The sequence below is a fragment of the Macaca nemestrina genome, chromosome 3, assembly GCF_043159975.1.
Source record: "Macaca nemestrina isolate mMacNem1 chromosome 3, mMacNem.hap1, whole genome shotgun sequence".
Lineage (NCBI taxonomy): Eukaryota > Metazoa > Chordata > Mammalia > Primates > Cercopithecidae > Macaca > Macaca nemestrina.
Genome location: NC_092127.1, coordinates 49,538,218 through 49,563,160, shown reverse-complemented (window position 1 = coordinate 49,563,160; position 24,943 = coordinate 49,538,218). Strand labels below are relative to the sequence as shown.

The window sequence follows — 24,943 nt, the reverse complement described above, 5'->3', positions numbered from 1 at the left end:
CACACAATTCCAGATTAAAAAAAACACGCATAGTACTAGATACAGTGAATGAAAAAGAGCTACACTAAGGTGTGTCATCATGAAATTTCAGGGTAAAGAATATTAGAAAAGTTATCAGAGTGAAAAAACAGGTTACACACATACGGTGGGGAATCCAAATGGCCCTGAACTTAATAGTAGGAAAGTCAGAGGACCATGAAGAAATGCCTTTAAAATTCTAATTTAATGTGTTTTCTAAACTATAACTCTATAGGCTGGGCACAGTGGCTCACGCCTGTAATCCCAGCACTTTGGGAGGCCGAGGTGGGTGGATCACCTGAGGTCAGGACTTTCGGACCATCCTAGCCAATATGGTGAAACATTGTCTCTACTAAAAATACAAAAATTAGCTGGGTGTGATGGCATGCGCCTGTAATCCCAGCTACTCAGGAGCCTGAGGCAGAAGAATCGCTTGGAACTAGGAGGCAGAGGTGGTAGTGAGCCAAGATCGAGCCACTGCACTCCAGCCTGGGCAATGGAGCGAGACTCCATCTTAAAAACACAAACAAACAAATAAACAAACACCCTATAATTCTACATCAGGTGAACTCAATCAAATGTAAGGATACAGACAGTCTCAAAAATCGCTTCCATAGAAACAATCTCCCATTGAGCCTTTTGTAAGAAACTATGAGGACTTCCACCAATTTGAGGGAATAATTCAAGAAAGAGGTGGGATCAAGAAAACAGATGACGCAACACAGAATGGTGGTGAAACGTTCCAACAATGATGGTGAAGGGTGACTGCAAGACTTCCGTTAAGCAGCAGACCAAGAAAACTGCAGGACAGAAGTGGACAGAACCAAGAGGGCAGAGAACTTCAGGAGAGAAGGAAAGATGGAGGGAGGGAGAGAGGGAAAAGAAAAGAAAATATAAGAAAAACTACATTATCTGACGTGCTTGATCATATTGAATGTTTTACAGGGTCAGAAAAGTTTAAGGATGGATCGAAAGTAGGTACAGAGACAATACATGCCCCCCACCCCACCCAAAAGGGCAATCATAAATTCCAAGGAAAACAAAAAGTTATACAAGTAAGGAAACAAAATCATAGCATACTACATGGCTAAACTGTCAGGCACTATGCAAAAATCAGTCATGTAAACATGGACTACTTTTTAAAATCATGTTTTGTAATATAGCTAGTTACACTGAGAGGACGGGAAAGAGGAAAAGAGAAACTGTGTGTGTGTGGGGGGGTTGTGTGTGCTTGTGAGGAGGTAGTGTAAGTAGCTGAACCCCCCATCTTCTGTAGAATTGAGTAATTGAAAACTTGAGAAATGCAATGTATGGAGATAAATGAGAAGACAACTTACTGCATGGAAGTGGCTGTCTTTGGCAAGCAGAAACTAAGAATGGTGTGGGTGAAACGGGACTACTGTTTCTCATCAAAAGCCCCCTAGCAGTATTTGACTTTCTGAACTATGCATGTGTATTACTTGGATAAGGTAAACTATATATATATAAAGTAAACTGAAGAAAGGGGTTCCAGATTCTTTAAGGAAAATGTATCTTCCAAGAGATTTCCATGATAGCTGTGAATATTGAAGCTCTGTTCTTTCTCTGGAGATTTTATGACAAAAAAGCTTATAATAATATACCACACAGGGCACTCCACAAATTCTGGGAAAATAAAATTGAAAGGGAAAAACATTCTGTAAAATATGAGCATGTGTACTCATTATGATGCACACAGCCACATGTAGAAGACACACGTGTAAAGAATAAAGTAGCAGAGTCACCTATGATGTATCTAGTCCTAAGATTGCAAGTATGAAAAATGAACATCACATTTTGGACATGATTCCCTTTCTGCTCTTCCCCACAGGAATTGTTCTTGGGCTCTGGGCTGGCCTGTGAGCGTCCTTGACCAGCAAGTGGTCTCTGCTTTTGGTTTACTTCTTTCATAGTTGCTCCATTGTTTTTTGTTTGTCAGACACAGGGATTGTGGTTGCCTTCCCAGCAATCTCACTGTTGTTCTGCTGGTTCAAGATAATCACCTCCTATCAAAGGATTCTTTCTAGACTTGCCTTTTCAGCTCTTCTATTTTATCTCAAAAGCAGCTCTGCGTTATGTGAGCTAATGCTTTCTCCATTGGAGCTGATAATCAACTGTAATCATATTTTTGACCCAAACTTTGATAATCACCATCAAATGATTTATTGAACATCTTTATGTTTAAGACACAGTGCTAGGCACTATGCAAAAATCAGCTAAAGTGTGTGTGTCAGAGAGGAGAGAGAGAGATCCTGGCCCTTGAGAAATAACAGGATTAGGAAGGAAAAAAACCAGATGTGACCAAAGTTAAGTTCTATTTCATAACAAAAACACATATTTTAAAAATTGGAGAACATGTAGTGTATATTTCAAATAGCTAGAAGTGAGAACTTGAAATGTTCCCATCACATAGAAATAATAAATCCTCAGGCCGGGCACGGCGGCTCACACCTGTAATCCCAGTACTATGGGAAGCCAAGGCAGGAAGATCACTTCAGTTCAGGGGTTGGACACTAGACTGGGCAACACAGTGAGACCTTGTCTCTACTGAAAACTAAAAAAAAAAAAAAAAAAATTAGCCAGTTAGGGTGACCACCGCCTCTGGTCCCAGCTGCTTGGGGTATGAGGTGGGAGGATGGCTTGAACCCAGGAATTCAAAGCTGCAGTGAGCTATGACAGTGCCACTACACTCCAGTCTGGGCAACAAAGTGAGACCCTGTCTCAAAAAAAGAAAAAAAGAAAGAAAGAATAAATACAGTGATAGATGCCCTAAATACCCTGACTTGATCATTACATATTCTATGCCTGTAACAAAATATCACATGTACCCCATAAATATGTATAAATATTATGTATTAATTTTTAAAAAGTGAAGCTGGTAAGAAGAAAATTAGAGCCAATCTGGGAGTTTAGTCCATGATGAATAGAAGTTCCAGAACGTTTAAAAAAAAAAAAAAGTAGGCTGGGCGCAGTGGCTCACGCCTGTAATCCCAGCACTTTGGGAGGCTGAGGCGGGTGGATCACAAGGTCAGGAGATCGAGATCATCCTGGCTAACACGGTGAAACCCTGTCTCTACTAAAAATACAAAAAAAAAAAAAAAAAAAAGCCGGGCGTGATGGCGGTTTCCTGTAGTCCCAGCTACTTGGGAGGCTGAAGCAGGAGAATGGCGTGAACCTGGGAGGCGGAGCTTGTAGTGAGCTGAGATGTACCACTGCACTCCAGCCTGGGTGACAGAGTGAGACTCTGTCTCAAAAAAAAAGAAAAAAAAAGTAAAAAAAAAGCAAAGGGAATACAGAAATAATATAAGAACATATCTCTGAGAAGATTCAAAAACTTTTAATGGTAAAAATGTTATTGCTACTTTCACTGTCACTAATTTAGCTAAAATTTTCTAGGAATGAGAACATGGTAAAGGGATGAGGAGACAGAATGGAAAAGAGACTGAGTGTGGGAGGCAGGTTTTAGGACTACTCACTAAAGCAGGGATTCACAACTAATATATATCAATGAATAGCAAATAATGATATTGCCTCAATCCCACTGGCAAATCAATTCAACTAAGAATAAAAAAAAAAAAGAATTAACGAAGGGTAAACTCTTTTAAACAGGGAGTTTCCCTTCCTTAAAAAAGTATTTTCGCAGAGGGTAGAATTAACATACATGTACGATAGAAAGTTTACAAAATTCAGTTAAATATAAAGAGGAAAACAATAATCACTCATAATTTTTCCAGCCAGAAATAAATATCATTCCTAACATTTTAGGAATTCAGTATTTAGAATTCCTAAAATAACATTTCAGTTATTCAGTATTTTTCTACACATACTAAAAGTCACAATTTGGATTGTAACATATAAATTGTTTTACGGTCTATTTTATTCATATTATAAGGCATTTCCATATGATTAGTCATTTATTTATATCATGAATGTCATGTACATATTTATTTTTCCAAAATACTTATTTTTAGATCAAGTTTTTCACTATCATAAATAACACCATGAGCATAAACTTTCTTCAACCATCTGACCAAGAAGAATAACACGTAAATTCTGAGAAATGGAATTACTAGATAAAACACATTCAAAATTTTGAAATATCTTTTGTTTCTATTTTTGTTTCCCTCTTTTTTGAAATATACAGGAAGTAAGCACATTTCTATTCATTTCTGAGAGAGATGGAATTTTATACAAATGTTCCAAATAAGTAAACATCTGTAGAAGACAATTTTCTTGAAATAAATGTGCCTAAAAGGCTTTGCTGCTCAAGTCATTCATTAAAACGAAATGTTGATCATGGTCATTGTGATCAACAAAGAATAAAGTGAGTTTTCACTAGCAACAGCAGAAAACGAAACTGAACTAAACCTATGTATAATTATATTTTATATCGCACCTGCAATTCGTGCTCATATTTGTGGAATGTACCCGCATATAATGTAATGAACTATTCTGAGAACTATGTAAATACTGCTTCACAATCAGATAAAAACATGAAATAAATGATATGTTTGCAGAAAGATATTCACATGTTTATACATGTATTTTGAAGCTTGTTTCAAACAGTGGTGAGTTAATATTTCATTAAAAAGCACGCTTTTACCTGATGAGTTTTTATGAGGTTAAGAAGTGATTATTCTAATGAGGACTCACAAAGGAATATTCTGTCCACACTGAAAATACTTCGAGAGACGAGAGAAGAGAGGAGGAGCACACAGATTTAATCCAGAAAAACATCACTTTCCTTCTTCAGCTGACTGAGCTCTTTCAAAACATGACCTCTGCAGCTACCAGCTTCAGTGACTCACAGCTCGTCAGGCATAAGGACCTGAAAGAAGTACCCTTAAAATCCATGTTCCCACAAAGACAGGAACTTTGTCCCAAGTTGGCACATTTCGAAAGACATTTAGTGGGGGTGAGGGTGGGTGCATCACTGCACTCACATGTCTGCAGAGCCTGTGAACTGGGATTAATTATTCATCTTTGGTCTGGCTTGAAGGAAATACTCTACTGTAGCTAGTGTAAAAACAGCGAATGTAGAAGCACAATTTGTATTAACAACAGACCGACCATTCTGACAGCTTGTGATCTCATAAACCTTCTGACACACTGGGCTACCACAAACATCCATGTATACTGCCTGTATTTCTGCCTACTTCAGAACTTAATCTGGAAGTGTATAAAATGCTGTATTTCCCCAATGGTATATATTCTTAATGAAACTAAGATAATACATAAAAGCTCACATTTCAATGATATTTTTCTACCAGCTACTGATTGCAGTCAATGTAAACCAAGTTATACTTTTATTTATCCAGATGGAATCTTTAGAGCTGGCTGGCATGTGCAGACAACAAGCCACTGTGAGGTTTGGGGGTTGTAAGGCTGAGGACAAGAATGAAGCCACAGAGCTCAGGCCTGTCTCTGCAGGCCAGCACCACCTCCAGCCCTGCAGCTCCATCAAGCTTGGAGTTTCAGGGGTGGGGTGGGGCACTCCAGGAGCTACAAGATGCAAATAACCAAGTGAGGCAAGATCTGCCTGCGTTATTTCCCACTGCTTCTAAAGTACTCAATTGTGGACACCTATCCAAGCACTAGTTAGAACCTGTTTAGACATGAGGGCCTCTAAAGCAAAGACTTTTCTGCAAATTCTCCAAGTAAAATGACTGTGTCTGCATCCTGGAAGAATTGAGGCATAGCACAGCAACTGGCAGTAAGATGATCTCTCTTGAATTCATCCATGTGGGGCAGGGGGAGTCGCTCTAATGGGCATTTCCCCACTCTCTCCTTCAGGGTAGAAAAAATGTTATACTAAAGGAGCTGTGGCTGTTTGCCACTGGTCAGGATGAAGAGAGTGAAATGCTTGTCAGTGACTATTCACTTCCCGACTGGTTGCTGCTCATTTTTTACCATGCACACCGAGAGCCCAACCTCCCATGAAGAAGGCCAGTGAGAAAGTGGAGACTTTATTTTAACACAGCACTAAGATATAATCACCATCACATTTTCCGGAAATAGAGCTGAATGAATCAGAGAGGTTTCATTGCACTCCCAAGTAAGAAGATCAAACCAGCTTCCAACTGTTGCTGGTCTAGCAGCAAGTGTTTAAACATTATGAGGTCCTACAAAAATCTACTCTCCACTTCGCTTTGAAAATCCAGAAAGCTCTCCTATATTTGAACATCAACAAGCCAAATTTCCCATTATTCATAATTCAGTAAGACAGCTGAAGGCTGCTCAGGGCCTTATAAAACGGTTATAGATAGCCCTGAATGTCCCCCGCTTCCCACCACCCAGAGCCTAGGATCATGCGAGCTGGGAGAGAAGCTACAGAGGTAGTGCCATGTTTGGTGGAGTGACCTCTGCAGCCTCCCTCCCTCAGAGTGAGAATTTTATGTAATTCTTATCTGCAGTTGGGAATAAAAGAAGTTTGATTCCTAGACATTGAAATATAAGAAAGTTTATCATGCCACCCTTTTCCATCTCTTAGGAGAAATTGAAAAAGAACCCTCCAAAACTGGCCACTATCTGAGGATGTATAGAGAGGCTTTCTGCAGGCAATTAGACCCAACTACAGTGGAAGCTCGTAGAGCATCACACATTAACAGTCTGAAATGCACCACTCAAAGTGTCTCACTTTTACACTTACCTGACCGTGGGATGGAAGTGCAGCATAAGCCATGGGCTGATTCATCACTCCTTTCTGCTTCATGAGAAGCATGCGTTTCTGGTCTTCGCTCAGGTGTGCCCTGGGGGCCTGGAGCTGTGGAGGTGGTGGCTGCTGCTGCTGCTGCTGCTGCTGCTGCTGTTGCTGTTGCTGCTGCTGTTGCTGTTGCTGGATGTATGGCATCAAGGGGTTTTTGTTGGGGTTGGCCATTGGTGGTGTCATCCTCTGACTCAGGTCTGCATTGAAATGGGTCAGGGGTTTAGTGTTGCCATAAGTAAGAATATTGTGCTGTTTGCTTAAGGAGTTTGTACCCAAGTTATTTGGCTGCTGATTGATCATATTCATGTGATTCTGAGGGAGGTAGTTATTCATTGTTGTCTTCTGCAGGTTGTTTGCCATTGGAGGCACTATAGGGTTTTGGTTGTTAAAGGCTTGGGGGTACATCATTGGGCTATTTGGTTTTTCTGCAGTAAAAGCTGCTCCATATGGACTAGAGGGAGGTCCTAAGGGAGACCAATTTGAAGTCTGATTTGAGTGTTGCTGCTGCTGCTGCTGCTGTTGCTGCTGCTGCTGCTGCTGCTGTTGCTGCTGTTGCTGCTTCTGTTGCATGAGTTTGGCCCTTTGTTGCTGCTGTGCAGCCATCTGTTTGAGCTGTTCTGCTGGAGACATGTCAGAGCTGGGCACAGCCACAGGCCCTGATGCTGAACCGGCCACTGTCACTGCTGCTGGATTCAGGAGATAACCATTTCCAGGCCGAGGTGGAGCTTGGCCTGGAGTGTGGGCTTGGTTTGGAGTTTGAGGGGACTGGACAGCACAGTTTGCTGGTGAGCTTGCAGGGTTTGGAGCTGCAGGAGTGCTGGCAACAGAAGGTAAACTAGTGGCCGTGGAGACAGTAGAAAAGGGAGGACCAGAAGAAGAAGGCCTCGCCTGGGGAGATCCCATGGAGACATGTGCGAAGGGAGAGTGAGAGGGGTCGCTCTTCACGCTCGCACTCTCCTGGGAGAGAGGGGTCTCGGTTGCTGGCTGCGAGAATTCTGGATCCTTCTTCTCTTCAAAATCTTCGTTGAACAGGTCCTGTATGTCATCCTCAGGAACCGTGTTGGCTAATTCATCTATTAATTCTTGCCACTCCTGATCATTCAGATTAATGTCTGAGAACAGCTTGTTCTGATTTGAAAGAGATGTTTCTGATGTGTCTATGCAAGTAGGGTCATCGAGAGGTTCTTGTTTGAGGTCTTTGCTCTGCAAGATGGTGAAGCTATCCTCCAGGTCACTGCAACCGTTGACAGGAAGTTTAATCTCAGGGAGCCTACCATTCTTACTTAGATCTTCTAGAAGCCCAGGAGTGTGAGTTCCACTGTTCTGCAAGGGCAAAGAAGGCTTCAGGTCAAGTTGGTGAAGAGGAGAAGCTGAAGGCAGTGGCATGTTATTGGGCAAATTGTTGATGGCTTCCATCCCCGCAGAAATGTCCTTTCGAATTCGTTTGCTAGTTGGAGAAAAATTCCCATCACAAGCACCATTCTGCTGGTCTCCATTAAGTGGTGATCGAGTTCCTTCCAACTTCCTTTTCACAGTCTCTTGTAGCTGGAAAAGAAACAGGAAAGAGGATGACTAAAAGTCATATTTTACTCTTTAAGGATTGTGATGTGCATTGCTATGAACTAACTTTTAAGAGGTTTACGACACAAAGGAAATAAGTCATACTTATAATTTCAAAATCAGGCAACACTGCAATTCAAATTGTATGGGAAAAGGTTTTATCTAAAAGCAGAGCTCACAGGGCTAAGAGATAGAAAACAAACAAAAGATTGAAGGGTGGGAAACAAAAGAAAAGAGATAGTTAATAAGGGCAATACTCCTCTCAGCAAGGAAGAACAATCTGTTATTATTTTCTTTCCTTTTTTGTTTTTGAGACGGAGTCTTGCTGTGTTGCCCAGGCTGGAGTGCAGAGGTGCTATCTTGGTTCACTGAGACCCTCACCTCCCAGGTTCAAATGATTCTCTTGCCTCAGCCTCCACAGTAGCTAGGATTACAGGCACAGGCCACCATGCCTGGCTAATTTTTGTATTTTTAGTAGAGATGGGGTTTCACCCTGTTGGCCAGGCTGGTCTGGTACTCCTGGCCTCAAGTGATCAGCCTGCCTCAGCCTTCCTAAGTGCTGGGATTACAGGTGTGAGTCACCATGAATGCTAGACATGAGACTTGGACCAAAATGTAACATACTTGAAAAATACGTTAATACCTATCCTAAATTCTTGCCACAACTTAAATGAAAACATCAAGGAGTTAAATCAACATTTTAAAAAATGCTAAAATAAAAACTTCTAAGAATATGGAATTTAATACATGTACTAAATAGCACAGAATTGAAAATTAATGTTTAATGCAATCCCAAACTTCCTTTAAGTTCTTATGTGACCTCACCTTTCAACACCTTTTGATACAGTGGCTCACTCTTTTCTAAAAGCACGTTTCCATTGATTTCCACAACATCATACTCTTCTCAATTTCCTCCTTTCTCCACCAGCTCTTTCTCAATCTCTTATGTAGTCTTTCTTTCTCCTAAAGGATGGGATTCTTCAGTGTTTTGTCTTAAGCTTTCTTTCTCCTGCTGCTCACTCTGCGTTCTTGCTTAGACAACTTCTTCGATTACAACAGCTTCAAATATCTTCTCTAGGCTGACAGCCCCGAAAAATGCTCATCTTCCCAGGCTCACATAGCTGGACTGGGTACATTGTTTTGGGGTCGTCAGCCTAGAGAAGACAGCTGAAGCAGGCTCACCGGATTTAGTGCTCAGCTCCGCTAAATCCAATGTTCTCCTACTGGATATTTCATGGACATCTAAAACTCAACAGGTCTCAACACTGAGCTTATTATCCTTTGTTACCCAAACAAGATCCTCATCAGTGTTCCCTATCTCAGTATCTATCCATTTATCCAAGTCAGACACTTGAGCATTTTTCTTGAAACCTCCCACATCAACAATCACCAAGTCCTATGGATTCCACCTCCAAAATATAATTCTAATGTGCCCCCTCATCTCCTTCCTCCGTTACTGTTACTATCCTTGGCCAGGATACCATTATCTCTTACTAGATTGTTGCCGCCATCTTCTAACTGGTCTTTTATGCTTTGCCTCCATTCATTTGCTCTTTTGTCTATTTTTTTTACTGTTTTGTGTTCCCTTAATCTACTCCTTATAATGCCACATTTTCCAAAAAAAACAAAAACAAAAACAAAAAAAACCACTTCCTTTCTTGTGTATAACTCTGCAACGACTTCCACCGTCTTTAGGTTAAAGTCCAAACTGACTCTTGCCAAAACCACCTGGCTCCTGCTCATCTTTCCAGGCTCACTCTTTTGCCTCTCTCTTCAGCATCTCCTCCCCTCTTCTCCCTTATCCTACGTTTTCCATAAACTCTCTTGAAACTCTTTTAGTTCCTTACAGGTGCTGATATTCTGGTTTCTCTTCAGAGCCTAGAATTCTATCACCTTTAAGGTGCTAAGCTTCCTTCTGCCTCTAGGGCATTGTCCATGTTGTTTTGTTTTCTTGGAACATCCTCCCGCTCCCTCTCCTCTTCCCCTGGGTAACAGCTGCTTATTTTTCAGGTCAGATCTTAGATTTCACTTACTCTAGGAAGTCTTCTCTTATACCCTTCCCCAGCCCAGCTATGTCAGGTGCCTTCCTTGACCAACTATACTAGGTTGGATGTCCTGAAATGGGTCTTTCCAAGCAGTCTGTACTTTACTACCATAGCTTTTATCATGCTTTGGGGCAGCTGCTTAAGTGTCTGTTTGGTGAGCTCCAAGAAGGTAGCAACTGTGGCTGATGTGCTTACTGTGTATCCACAGGGCTGCACCCAGTCCTCGTGTTCATAGCAATGGTTAACAAACAATTGCAAACGGAATGAATCATTCTATTGCCTAATTCGTAGGGGCTACGAGAAGAGTTTAAATCCGAGCAGGAGGCAGCCCCATTGACCATAAGGAATGCCTGATTCCAGCCTCTACATTCCTGGTTTTGGAAGTGATAGATCTCTTACCCTAAAGAGTGTTATATCCACTTAACTGGACTCATTTTAAAAGTCCAGTTAAGAAAAGTCTTGCTAACTCTGTGGACTTATCAATTACAAACCTAACTCATCTGTCTGCTGCTTTCCCTTCTGCCAGAAAGGGCCAGTGCATGTGGGCATGGTAAAAGAGCTTGGCATAGAGTAGCTACTGGGGAGATGCTTGCTGAGTGACAGAGGGGTGACTGGGCTGGGTTAGAAGGGGTTTCAGTAACTTTACATAGTTGCAGGCAGAAGGCAGAATGACAGCGTAGGAGAGAGAAGGCTCAGTGGTCTTTCCACTCGGGTACTCTCTTATTCTTGGCAAGGTGCTGTGTATTACAGAACCAGTGCAAGAGAGGAGTAGGATTCCCTCTGCCCCTGACACCTGAACACTCACATGTGAAACTACCGGGCCTCTAGAGGAGCACCATGGGTAATAAAACCAATGTGGAGATGTGGTAAAGTTCAAGAAGTGTCATTTTACTGCTAGGTGCTTTCTCATAAGTAGATGATTATATTTGAAAAGTATGGCCGGGTGCAGTGGCTCACGCCTGTAATCGCAGCACTTTGGGAGGCCGAGGTGGGCAGATCACGAGGTCAGAGATTGAGACCATCCTGGCCAACATGGTGAAACCCCATCTCTACTAAAAATACAAAATTTTGCTGGGGTGGTGGCACATGCCTGTAGTCCCAGCTACTCGGGAGGCTGAGGCAGGAGAATCACTTGAACCTGGGAGGTAGAGGCTGCAGTGAGCTGAGATTGTGCCACTGCACTCCAGCCTGGTGACAGAGTGAGACTCTGTCTCAAAAAAAAAAAAAAAAAAAAGAAAAAGAAATAAAAGTAAACAGAGTAGAAAGGGTCCTTGAGTAAAAATCCAGTCTAACCCTTATTCCTAAATCTTATATTTTTACAACATCAGACACAGCCCATAGTCATTTGGTAGAGGCCCTCAAACTGCTGAACACAAGGCCCTAACAGGAACACATTGGAATTTGATGAAAAAAAAAAAAAAAAAAAAATACTGGCTCAACTCATTGTATTACATAGAAACTGCTAGAAAATGATCTTATTTATTGGACAAAGCAAGATACCATGGTTTTGATGAGAAGTATGGAAGATACTTGAACATAGCTCCAAACATAGCGGCATGGTCAAATACCACAGCTTCAGGACATAAAGGAAACGAGAGTTAGGGCTTTTAACACCTCCTGGAGTAATGTTAACCTTCAAAACATAAGCATTTGTCTTAACAATGAACTGACTCGATTTTAGAAAGTCTAAGTCCATGACTGTTCCAGGTCATGTAATGAATGGAGCAGGACAGAGAAGTAAACAAAGCTGGTCCATTTGTTTCTCTATAAAACGGTGGTGGCCAAGACCATAGAGCCAGGCAGGTCTGGCTGGGACCCCAAGTTTCACCTCCTATGGCTGAGTGGGCTGCTGGGTGAGGCAGTACAGTGAGAATTAGAGAAAGAGGAGCACTGGCTCTGGAGTTAGAATGCTTGAGTTCAAATCCAACATCACCTACCTAAGAGCTAATACATATCAATATTGTCTGGGTCTTGAGAAATGTTGGCTATGATACCTTCCATTAGAATATAAGTTACATGAAGGCAGGGATTCTTCCATTTTGTTTACTACTGGGTTTCCAGTAGCTCAGAGTAGACAATAAATACATGTTGAATAAATGAATCCTGGAAAACTTACTTAAACTCTCCTGAGCCTTGGTTTCCTTATCTGCAAAGTGGGTCAGTAATAACTAGCTCATAGAGTTACCGTGAGTCTGAGGTTAAATGAAATAATGTAGAAAGCATTTAGCCTCACACCTGATACCAGTAAACACCTACGAAGGCTTAGCTTTACCATTTTCAAAATTCAGTGATACAAATAGTTACAACTGCAGCTGAGAAGGAATGCTTACTGGATCTTCAAAACACAAATAGGTAGAATATTTCTGTTCTCTAGCCAGCAAAACCCTAATGTTTTCCAAGCATCTGGTGTAGCTTTTTAAATATGAACAACAAAAATTAAATTTGCAATTCAAGTCCAAGTCCAAGTGCTAATGCATTCATGTCCTAGATTGTAGAAGAGCAGAGGCTAGATCGTTGAGGTTTGAATCATTTTCAACATGCCACCTGATTGGAGCCTCCAAGTGTTCCCTTTCCTCCAGGGCCTAAAGTTCTCCACCGCAAGCCCCTTTAACCCAAATCTTGATTTATATATTTCATGTATCTGCAGTTTGGAATATAAGATAGACATTATTGAAGATGCTGCGCTGTGATTTTTATGTTTTGTTAAGTCCAAAATAGCAGAGCAATCTTAGCATCCCTTCTGTCTGCCTCATCATCCTTTGCTATATGGAAAGGTGGTCTGGGAGTCTAATTCTCTTTATGTTTCTCATGGGAGACAGAGGGAGGCGGAGAGGGAGACACAGAACCAGCTATGTGGCTGAGAAGGCTGATTCACAAGCTCCCTGCTCAGAGAACATGGGAATGCCTGGCTGTGCACAGAGAAATGTTCCTGTGACCCTCCTCTCCTCAGGACTCAGGGCAGTGTCTCATCCCACATAGCCTTATCTTAGGAAGTCCCTGGCCCTTCTGCCTTGCAAAGCCCGAAGCCTCTTAGTATGACTGCACCCTCGTGGAAGAATCACAGAAACTCTTTCCTGAGCATCAGCCTCCTTGCTCTTGTATTACTATTATTACACATAAATGTTTTCTCCCATTAGGTGAAGCTGTGGTGCCAGGAGCTGAAGTATGCTGTTCATCCAATGCCTACGACAATATGGGCTGCTATCATGTGTCAATTACTCTGAAGGAAACAATTCCTCTTCCATAATGGCTCCAGCGCAAGTCCCTCATTTACAGTGCGGCTTGATGGCTTGTGTTTCTGTGAAACTGGTGTGTGTGTGTGTGTGTGTGAGAGAGAGTGAGAGAGAGAGAGAGAGAGAGAGAGAAAGACAGACAGTAAAACTGAGAGGCAGAGAGAGACAGAATGGGGAGTGGGAGGGTTGTGCATTATGTCCAAACCAGTAGTAATAAGAATAGCTGTGCCTTTGGAATTACAAAGAACTTTCACACAGGATCACATTTTATCCTCACCACAAACATGTGGGGCAGGCCATGTGCTGGCCAGATGGTTCTATAGGGAAAGGGGCAGTGTTTTGGAGGGGGTGTGGTGGGCGAGGGTGCATGACACCCACAGCAAGGAGGAGCACGGCTAACATTACCAGGCCTCTGCTGACATAGGGGCCCCCAATACTAGCAGATTCTTGAGGTGTTCCATGGGCCAGAGTGTCCATGACAAAGAGGTCTTTTATTCTTTTTAGAGGTGCTGGCTTTTAGACTTTTTAGCGGTGCTGGCAAGTCAAAGAAACTCTTACTGTCCTGTCCCTGATTTTGCATGAAGTTGGGCAGGATCACAGAGCTTGGGAATAAAGATAGTGATGCTACTATTAATAATGAAGACTCTAAGATGGAAGACATTCAATGTCTAATGTCCAACTCCAGTAAACCACCATATTCCTTCTCTCTGCTCCCAGTGATTCTAAAAGATAGGTTTTATTACAACCATCTTGCAGAGGCATCGTGGGTTAAGTAGTGTGTCTGAAATTACAGAATGCAGGGGGCTGGGCAGAAGATGGCTAAACCCAGATTCAAATTCAAACTCAGGTCTGACTCCTCCATAAGGCATACTGCACCCTCATCCAGGACTGGACAAAACACAGTCCTGCCCCCATCAAAGGCATGGGTTTCTGATGCCACCTGTGATATGCTTTCTCAGACTGTGCTTTCAGGGATCTTCCTTTGTTCCAGCCTTTCCCCGCCACCCACACCCAATTAAACCTCAAGAACTATCCATTCTATGAATTTTAGTCTCATCTTCCGCCACCAATGCCACTACCTCGTTCAGAGTCTCATTTCTCTCATGAATTTCTGTAGCAGCTCCTGACCAGCGTGAGTCTCACCACCTCCAACCCATTCTCTGCATCGTGGCTGTGGTTTTCTCTATACATTGTGAATATGATCATGCCCGTCCTTCACTTTAAGCTTTTCTAAAGCTGTCCACCGTCTTCAGCATCATTCAGGTCTGGCACACAGGCCCTTCAACTGAATCCTCATCCCAGCTAAACTCTCCAGGCTTAGCCATTACCTCTAATCTTCCCCCACTTACTCCGCAACCCCACTCAACTCCAAACTCTCAGCTATACTTAATTATTTGCAGTGCCCAGGACATACCACAATTGTTTTCTCTCTTTCTGAGCCTCTGCATATTTTACACGTATCCAGCTTTTTCACCTGACCAATTCTATGTGTCCTTTACAATTCAGTTTAGACATTACCTACTCTGTAGTCTCTCTTGACAGCCATTTCCTACAACTCCTGATGTTGGTTAAGAGACCCTCCATGACATTCTAATTCATATCACAGTATAACTATTTTCCTTCATGGATGAATGAATGAATGCTAAAAAGGGCTCTCAAATAACCACAATGAGTTGGTGTAATTGATCCCCAAAGCAGGCTCTTGAAAACATTGGACTGCATAGTGTTCTCAGAATAAACGTACAATTTCTTTTGGTTAGTTTAAAATACTGAAAATGGACCATCTCCTTCTTAATATTTTTGAGGACTCTAAGGGTCCAGGGAATCCCTGATGAGAACCACTACAGAACATATGAAGTGATTTGTGGAAAAGAAAACTGAAGCTGAAATCCAGAGACTTTAAGCGACATTACCATGGCACATGTTTTCACATGTATGTAAACCCCAAACGCTGCTTATTTTCAGGCTTGAATTTTAAATTTCCATACAAAGGCTTCAAGTGGTTCTCACCCACTATAGCTTAACCCTCTTCAACCAAAAGTGTGAGTGAGCTTTCTTCACTAGCTGGTAGAGATACAACTCTTTCCCAAGGCTTGAAGATAAGAGAGAGTCTTAGCTTTCAGATGCTATAACTAATTTAGAGGCTCAAAGAGAACATTTTGGTCATTTTGATCTGTTCTGGTCAAACTAGAAGATGATTCACTGGAATCAATTATCACATGCTTATTCTCTTTCCATTCTACCAGCAGGTAATAAGCCTATGAACACATGGATGAATTTGACTTGCTTATTTAATGAATGACCCAGAATACTCATGTGTTAGATATTTTAATTAGTAGAATACGAAGAGCGCGCAAAACATTTCCAGAACTGTCTTCTAGATTTAAGTGCCCTTAGAAAGGATCTGGAGAGTTATTTTGAGGTTTGCTTTTCTTTAGTAATTTTCCAACTTTAATGTAACTAGTGACCTGAGAAGCTGTTAAAAATTTAGATTTCTTGGTCCCACCTTCATAGTTTCTAATTAAGTAGCCCCAGATTGGGACACAAGGTGGGGGCACAGGTATCTAAAGAAACTGAATAAAAACCTGATTCTTCTGCGGCTGCTGGTTTAGGATTCCCCAGCTTTTAGAAATTTTGATCTAGATTGATAATTCTGTTGGATTCCGACACTGTGAGGTTGATGGTGTGATTTTTTTTAAGTATGCATACATGTACAAACCCAATGTCACTACAAAATGTTCCTGAGTTGACTGGTGATACGACGGGGGCTCTCATAAACAGAACCAAGAAACAGTGCTCTAGTTGGGGCTTTTTGAAACCTCAGAGGATTCTGAATTCTGCAGAAGCTTGCTGGATTTCTAGAATATTTTTCATAAAAATGTATATTTTTAAAACATTTTAGGTTTCTCTGAATACAGTAATATCCCTGACCATTTCCCCCTCCACACTGTATACTTCCTTTCACTTTCATTCAGGGAACTGAGGAGTGCTCTGTGTCTGTGTGCTGGGCTCTGCGCCAGGTGCTGAAGGCTCAGCTCACTCCCCAGAGCGAAGCCCATGCCAGAAAGTGACCACATGCCAAACATACGTTGAAAAAAAGTTGGATACATTTGTTTTAGAGAGATCTGTGTGCAGTGCAGACTAACAGGAAAAGAAAAAGAAAAATCTTATTACAACTCCCGAAGCCTCCCTTGGCAACCTTATAGACTCCTAACATCACTTAGGGAGAAAACAACTTTATTCTCTATGAGTAAATGAATTTGAATATGAGTTTTAAAATTATGTATATAATCTGTACATATCACATATAATATTGCCATAAGAGCCAAGTGTTTGAAACCTCTGCTTTCGACCATCCCAGATGATGCAGCTTCCCTGCACCTGGTCAGTGGGAAATGCTGGATCTCTGGAGGGGATGTCAGCCTAAGCAGTTAAAAATCTCCATTCTGAAATCCTCCAGGAAGAAAAGGATCCTCTTTAAAGGGGCCTCACCCTCTTAGTGGGCATGTGAATTAACAGCTGCAGAGCCCCAAGGGACTACGGCGGCACTGCGGACCCCCCAGCCCAGGGGGACAGAACCACTCAAAACATTTTGAGGTACTTTGAGGTTATTTTTAGAAATGACCATGATCTTTTTTCTTTCTACTATGGGTCACATTTAAAACTCTATTCCCAAAAAGTCTTGAAAGTACATAAGGCTGATGGTGCCTCTTTTCAATGTTTGGAACATGAATGCCCATCCAATTCCAGTTGTAAGTGCTAAAGCAACATCCTGATTTACTTACTCTTTAAAAACATTTTAAATCTTTTTTGGGGGTGTAGCTGAATTTTTAGGTATGTTTTTATCCTTTAATTAGGCTTAAACATATAATAAGTACCAACTGAATGCACAACAATATCTTGGGAATGGATCATAAAACATCAGGAGCAGTGGCTGATGAAGTTCTCCACATTTAGAAACTCTAAGTTCCAAGATCCCCTCAAATCTCCAAATTTCCAAATACATAAATGTTTGTACAGGCTCCTGGCTTTCTCCCAATGGAATGAATAAATTATATTTTCATCACAAGTCACATGAATCCTGTATAGTCTTTGTATCTGAAGTTACAAAGTTTTTCACAAACTCTATACATGCAGTTTAAACTGGTGTTAACAAAATTATCAACTACTCATTAAAAGCAAGACTGTTATATTTGCAAATGCTAAGGCCATATGATTTTCAAATCTAACATAGTTTTCAGTAGAATGCTCTAAACTTCTAAGTTTTTATCAGAGAAGTTGACTCACTGCTTACTAAATGTTTCAATATATTATTGTCATACAATATTCTAATTGAGAGCTAACCAGCCAGGCATTGAGCTAAGTGCTTTACATATCTTACCTTGATTAATCCTCACAATAACCTAATTGACAGGAATGGGTTCAGAGAGGACAAGTAGTTTGTCCTAGGGCACATAGCACAGCCCTACTCAGTGGTGCCTGCCTCTCAAATGTATGCTCTCACCTAATCTGCTATTTCGCATCTGATGACTTCTGTCTCAATCAAACTGCAGCAAACATGCTTAGAAATTCTGGGAAAGTGTTTTAGACACCTGTGTCATGATGCTCTAAAGCGGATGTGTTCGTGTCTTTGAGTCAGATCTGGCTGATTCACAGAAAAGCCTTGTGCTTCCTCTACAAGGAAAGATGTCACTCTGCAAATTTAGCATGTGTTTGAGAAGTGATAATGGCTGCGGCCCTGAAAACTTCAGAAGAGAGCAAATGCGTGCATCCCAGTGGTAGCTTCCTTCACTCAGTAGCTTTCTGTAGGGAAAGCTCCACTGAGACTGGTAGTTGCCATCAGCATTCCACAATCTGAACCCTGTACTGCTCTGTTGTTTCATATACATAAATACACACACATATTACATTACATTTATTTTTAAGGACAAGAAGCAATATCCTTAGGAATATCTCCTGATAATCTCCTACTAGAAGTCATGAATACATTTTCTATTCAAACATGCTTGTATACATGACCTTACCTTACAATCTGAAATTCCTAATGGGTTTTTATTTAGAGCTGTAAAGAAATGCTGGTAAAGGAGGCTGGTGAGGAAAAAGGGAAGGCTTTCCTCCCCATAAGGGAGGAGGACAGCAAATGAAAAGATCAGATCTTATCTGCATCATTCACAGCTGGAGACTTACACCAACAACACAGACCAAAGAATAGGCATGTTAGAACTAAGCGTGAGGTTTCGATTTGTTTATTTTCTGGGAGGAGGGAGGCGGGAAGGAGCAATATGTCAGGGAGGCTGAGTACTTTCTCTCCCTTGGGAAAGATTCAACCATCTTTTTATTTCATTGTTTACTTAAAATGTCCTTTCTTTTCAATAAGAAATTCTCATTTTTGTTTTCAGCCCTTCCAGAAGACTGTTTTCCTCAACAGCACTGAAGTGGTGCACCAGCTTAGCAGGATGTGAACAGCCAGGGTGCCCAGACTTGACACTGCTTTTGAATAAAATCCCAGCACATGTTTATCTCCCTTTGGAAAACAAAAGTATTGAAATAAGATCTCTTACTCTATAAAAAGCCTCCTGTTTCCCTCAAAGAGGCCAGACATTGCTCTTCCTTTCTTGTGAGTTGCAGTTTGCATAAAGCAGTACTACCAGGTAGCTAAGAGCTACCTCCTGGAAGAGAATTTCCAGTTTCTCTCATTCTCTCCCTCTCTCCTTCCCCTGGAAACACACACACACACACGTCTCAGTAAGCGTGCAAACAGGACATAATTCTTGTTTCTAGACAGCATCTGATTCCCAGGCCACCATTCTCCATTTCACCACAGATTTTTACTCCAAACCTGAAGGGGCTTAGGGACTTGCCTTCTTTGACCAATTACGGAGCTGTCATTATTTGCATGTCTTTTGAGTAACTTTGTTAATAAACAGAAGCCAAGGCAGGAGGAGAGAATTTTTCTCTCCAGGATGAATCCCCCGTGGGTGAAGATACCCACAGACAGACAGGCACGTTCTCACATACAGGCAAACACGGGAGTCATTTGACCCGTTCTGAAAATGTTCAGCCAGGCGGAGGTACACACCACACATTCAGTCTGCACAGCAGAGCTCTGGCGCCTGGCGGCAGAGCTTTCATCTGTGGGGTGAAGCTGCTCGGCTTCATCCCACCAGCTGAAATTCATTTTTCAAAAGAAATTAGACCAAGGTACTGTTGTTATAGCAACAGTCAGAGTCATTTACACAGCCTCTTCCCTACAACCTCACTGACTTCTGTGGGCAGCGATTTCAATTGCGTACAGGCAGTGACCAAGGCTGAGCCCAGGTGGACCCTTTAGTGCCCCTTTAAGACGTGGCAGCCTAAAACCTCTGTGTCCAATCTGAAGCTAAAAGACAGCAAGACTTCATCGTGATCCACAGACCTCTTCCAGTCCTGAAAGTCCAGTGAGCAGTTAAGACAGGAAGAAAACCTTCCGATCCAATGTTTTCATCTCCTGGGTAGGAACTGGACACGTGACCACTGAATTTCCTGGGTCAACCAAGTACTGGCCATTTCAGAATAGGAATTTCCAGTGAAGACAGTAATGTTCACAGTGAATTCTTTAAAACATTTTTGTTTTTAGAGACCGGGTTTTGCTCTGTCACCCAGGCCTCGGCTCAAGGGATCCTCCCACCTAAGCTTCCCAAAGTGCTGAGATTAGAGATTTAAACCATGGTGCCCAGCCTCAGCAATGAATTCTGCAGTAATTTCATAATGTTAGTCCTCCAGGACTTTATTCTTGGGGCTGCAGAATTCCCAATATAATAGCCTACTCCAACCTCTGAAAACAACAAACTCCAAAACACCCCTTTCTTGACAAAAATGTACCTTATTACAGAATCTTTATGGCTAATAACCTTCCGGAGAAGTGCAGCAATGTAGCAGTCTACGTCCAGTCTAGGGATACACAAAGGTGGTAAATACCAGTGAAGCCAGTGCTCATGACTGATAATCAGAGACTGAATTCTGTGTCCACTTCATACGTTGAAGTTCTAACGCCCAGTATCTCAGAATGTGACTATATTTAGAGACAGAGTCTTCACAGAGGTTAAGTTAAAATGAGGTCATTAGAGTGGGTGCCAATCCGATATGACTGGTGTTCTTATAAGAAGATGACCATCCACCAGCCAAGGGGAGATGCCCATCTTAGTCTGTCTGTGCTGCTATAACAAAATAGCTGAGACTGGGCAATTTATACAGAAATTTACTTGTTCACAGCTCCGGACGTTGGAAAGTCCAAGATCAAGGCACTCGCAGTGTCAGTGTTGGTGAACATCCACTGCTCATTAGACGGCACCATCTAGGTATCCTCACATGGCAGAAGGGACAGAAAGGCAAAACGGAACACTGTGTCCTCCCATGGCAAAAACACAGAAAAGCAAAGGGAAAGGCCTAAGCTAGTTCCTTCCAGCCCTTTGGGAGGCAATAGTCCATTCATGGAGATGACGTCATCATAACTTCATCACTTCCCCAAAGGCCCCACCCTCTTACTACCACAGCAGAGATTATGTTTCAACACATGAATTCTGGAGGACAAACATTCAGACCATTGCAAGGCCTCAGAAGAAACCCTCCCATCACCTTGACTTTGGACTTCTAGCCTCCTTATGAGGGAATAAACTGCTCTTGTTGAAGCCATCCAGTGTGTGGTACTGGCAACCCTAGCAAACTAATGAAACTAATAATTTGGTTTGAACATGTCTCTGTCCTCTCAGTGTCTTAGGTGGGTTTGGCTCTCAATAGATATTTTAAAGGAATATTTTGCACAAATTTGCTCATGCTTAGATTTAACTAACTGACATCTACTGGGTGCTGGGTTCTGTATCAGCCAATAGGGACACACTACTGAACAAAAGCCAATCTCTTTCCTTCAGAATGGAGAGGAAAGAAATGCAGATGGGCAAAGACAGTGTCGTCTGCAGTAGGCATAGGCGACCACGCTGTGGGAGCACAAAGGGCCACATGCCACTCAGTCCAGATGAAGTAAGGCTTCCTGCTGGGGCTGATACACAACCCAAGAACTTAAGCATTCATAGTGAGGTGAAGAGAGCCCAGGCAGAGAGAGCACCACCTTGGGCCAGAGGAGAAGGAAGCATGGTTTTAAGTGAAAACTTGCTAAATGACAAAGATTCATTCTAAGAAATGTGTTAAGTGATTTTGTCATTGTGTGAACATCACAGAGTGTATTCACACAAACCTAATATCCTACTACACACTTGGGGTCTATTGCTGCTAGGCTACAAACCTGTACAGCACGTTACTGTACTGAATACTGTAGGCAGCTGTAACACAATGGTAATTTGTTGTGTATCTAAACATATCTAAACACAGAAAAGGTACAGTAAAAATATGAAAAATGTGGAGTTATAATCTTGTGGAACCGCCATCATATATGCGGCCTGTCATTGACGGAAATGTCGTTATGCAGCGCCTGACTGTGGTTGCGTCTGGCTTGAGCCAGGGTGTAGGGTGGAAGTGTGGAGAAACAAGCCTGCAGAAGAAAGAGCTGTATAGACCTTGTGTGCCACGGTAAGAAGTCTTGACTTTATACAGAAGGTTTCAGGAGACACTGGAGGAAAAATGGTCACTTCTGATGCTAACTTCTGATTTTGTAATGATAAAAATCAGTTATAGAGCTGGGCATGGTGGCTCATGCCTATAATCCCAGCACTTTGGGAGGCCGAGGCGGGTGGATCATGAAGTCAGGAGATCGAGACCATCCTGGCTAACACGGTGAAACCCTGTCTCTACTAAAAGTATAAAAAAATTAGCCAGGCGTGATAGCGGGCATCTGTAGTCAGAGCTACTCAGGAGGCTGAGGCAGGAGAGTGGTATGAACCCGGGAGGCGGAGCTTGCAATGAGCCGAGATAGTGCCACTGCACTCCAGCCTGGATGACAGAGCGAGACTGCATCTCAAAAAATAAAATAAAATCAGTTATAGCTGGTTACAAAAGGTAAAATATTCGAAGTGATCTGTATTAGTTTTCTAGGGCTGCCACAACAAAATACCACAGACTGGGTGGCTCAAACGATATACATTAATTTTCTTACAGTTCTGGAGGCTGGAAGTCCAAGATCAAGGTGTCTGCAGGGTTGGTTTCTCCTGTGCCTCTCTTCTTGGCTTACAGGTAGCCACTTTCTCACTGTGTCCTTGCACAGTCTTCCCTCTGTGAGCACTCATTCCTGGTGTCTTCCTGTGGTCCAAATTTCCTCTTCTTATATAGATAGTAGTCATCTTCGGTTAGGGTCTACCCTCATTTTAACTTAAAATGCTCCATCTCCAAATACTGTCACATTTTGAGAAACTGGGGAGTAGGACTTCAGCAAATGAATCTGAGAGGACACAACTCAGCCCATTACATGATCCAATATCATTCCTGCATGGCTGGTTAAGCAAATAGACAATGCTATCCTTAATGTACGTAACAATACAACTGAAACTTGGTCTTGAGGCAAGTAGCTCAACAACTGCTACTTGGTCCAGAGCTTAACAATATGTATATTCTTATTTTCACTAATGTATTTACTTATTTTGAGATGAGGGTCTCACTCTGTTGCCCAGGTTGGCCTCAAATTCCTGGGCTCAAGTGATCCTCCTGCCTCAGCTTCCTGAATAGCTGAGACTACGGGCGCATACCACCGTGCCCAGCATGTATATATTTTCAAAAGTGTTCATCTCCCAAATTCAGAATAAACTTCACATTCACTTCTTAACTATTAGCAAAGAAGTATAGTCAGAGATGACTCTAAGCAAAACCTCAGAGGAGGCAGAAGTTAACCTGCCATGACTTTAGGAGGCTCTGAATAGTAAGTGTTTGTTCCCTGCAGCTTAGTAAATGTCACTTTACAATGATAATCCATAATCCACCTGACTGCAGAGAGATGCACAGTGGGAAAATCGAGGCACAGAGACCAGGGCCATAATGTAACTCAGAGGAAGAACAAGGAATGATGGTCAGGATTCCTGTGCCAGCCCAGTGCCTCATGCGATAAATCACTTTGCCTAAAACAGGTTCAGAGTTTCTCAACTTTCTGTTCAAATTGTCGTGCATCGTAAATGTACTATAAAACTGTAGAGTAAAAAGTATGTATTTTAATGGTTTTATCTTTCTTACCTAGCCATCCAGATATTATTTATGCAGTTTCCATTACAATGCTATAGTTAAGTTTGCATAATATTTTCTGTAACTACCTGCTTTTGCATGGTTATAGCTCTCTAAAACTCCCCTGGGACAGAGTTTTTTTCACCTTGGTCTCAGTTGAGAAGCAATTTTTTTTTTTGGTAATAACAAATGATGAGTTTAGAGATATTTTTGAAGTTATGTGAATGTGACAGAAAGGAAGATTTTTACTGCATTGAATATTTTGTTACCTTTTGTCTAAACACCACACATCAAAAAGAGTTGAACAAAAAGGTATCAAGCAAGGCAATGTAATAGATTTCACTGAAGACTGCCCACACTGCCAGATTTGACTAAATGAGGTTTGCATTCACATGCTTATCAGTATTTAAAAATACAGTGAGTGTATACAACTGAAAATGTCAGGAACTTGAAAAGCAAAAATATGCATGTGGTGTTTTCCAGATCTCAGCAAAGCACAGTAACTAAATAAACTTAATTATGTGATCAGGTAGCAGTTCCTTAACCTCTCTAGACCTCTGTTTCCTCAATTATAAAATGAGAGGTTGGACTACATGATCTCTAAGGTTTGTTCCAGCTCTAAGAGTCCCTATTTGGACTCTGGATACAAATCAATAACTTACTTTCAAAATCACCCTGGAAGGCACTCTTAACTCTGATGGGCGGCTGAATTTGGCAGGTAGTTACTGAATAAGATCCTTATTTTACATCAGAGAGCAAGAATTCGTTACATTCTTCTGCAAAGGTTTTTTGACTTTGGTAAACATGAAAGAACAATTACACTTGAATTCTAATCACAATTATCTTTTATAAAAACGCCAGAAAACCAAGTGTTTAAATTACATGATTCATTCAAAAGAATTCGTTTCTTTTTGATGGCCCATTGGGTGTCAGGTGTTGAACTGAGTGCAGAGGATGCAAAAGATGCACAAGTCTCCTGATTTCAAAAGAATCTGCAGCCTGTTGCATGTTTTTATTTTGCTCCTAAGAGTCTACTAGAAAATGCTCCCCTTCGTGCATAACACTTGTCTGACACAGATAACAATGTTGTATCCCATTCTGGCAATCACAACTTGGCTAACTTATACAACTGTGCACTATTCTTCTTCCCTGTGAATGGTTTGGAGTAAATGGCCTTAAGTGACATCAAGGATCTGAACGTGTCAGTTTGGGTAATTAGATACTGG

General features: G+C 41.7%; 1 protein-coding gene across 4 annotated transcripts in view; it reads right to left on the bottom strand.

The window, feature by feature from the left end:
* The window catches only part of LOC105493274 (mastermind like transcriptional coactivator 3), a 436,328-nt gene that overhangs the window by 167,464 nt on the left and 243,921 nt on the right, over positions 1 to 24,943 (bottom strand). For all 4 annotated transcript variants that reach the window (XM_011760794.2, XM_011760797.3, XM_071093013.1 and 1 more), the window contains exon 2: positions 6,686 to 8,287. In XM_011760794.2, the coding sequence (XP_011759096.2) occupies positions 6,686 to 8,287 (1,602 nt within the window). The remainder of the gene's footprint in view (positions 1 to 6,685; positions 8,288 to 24,943) is intronic.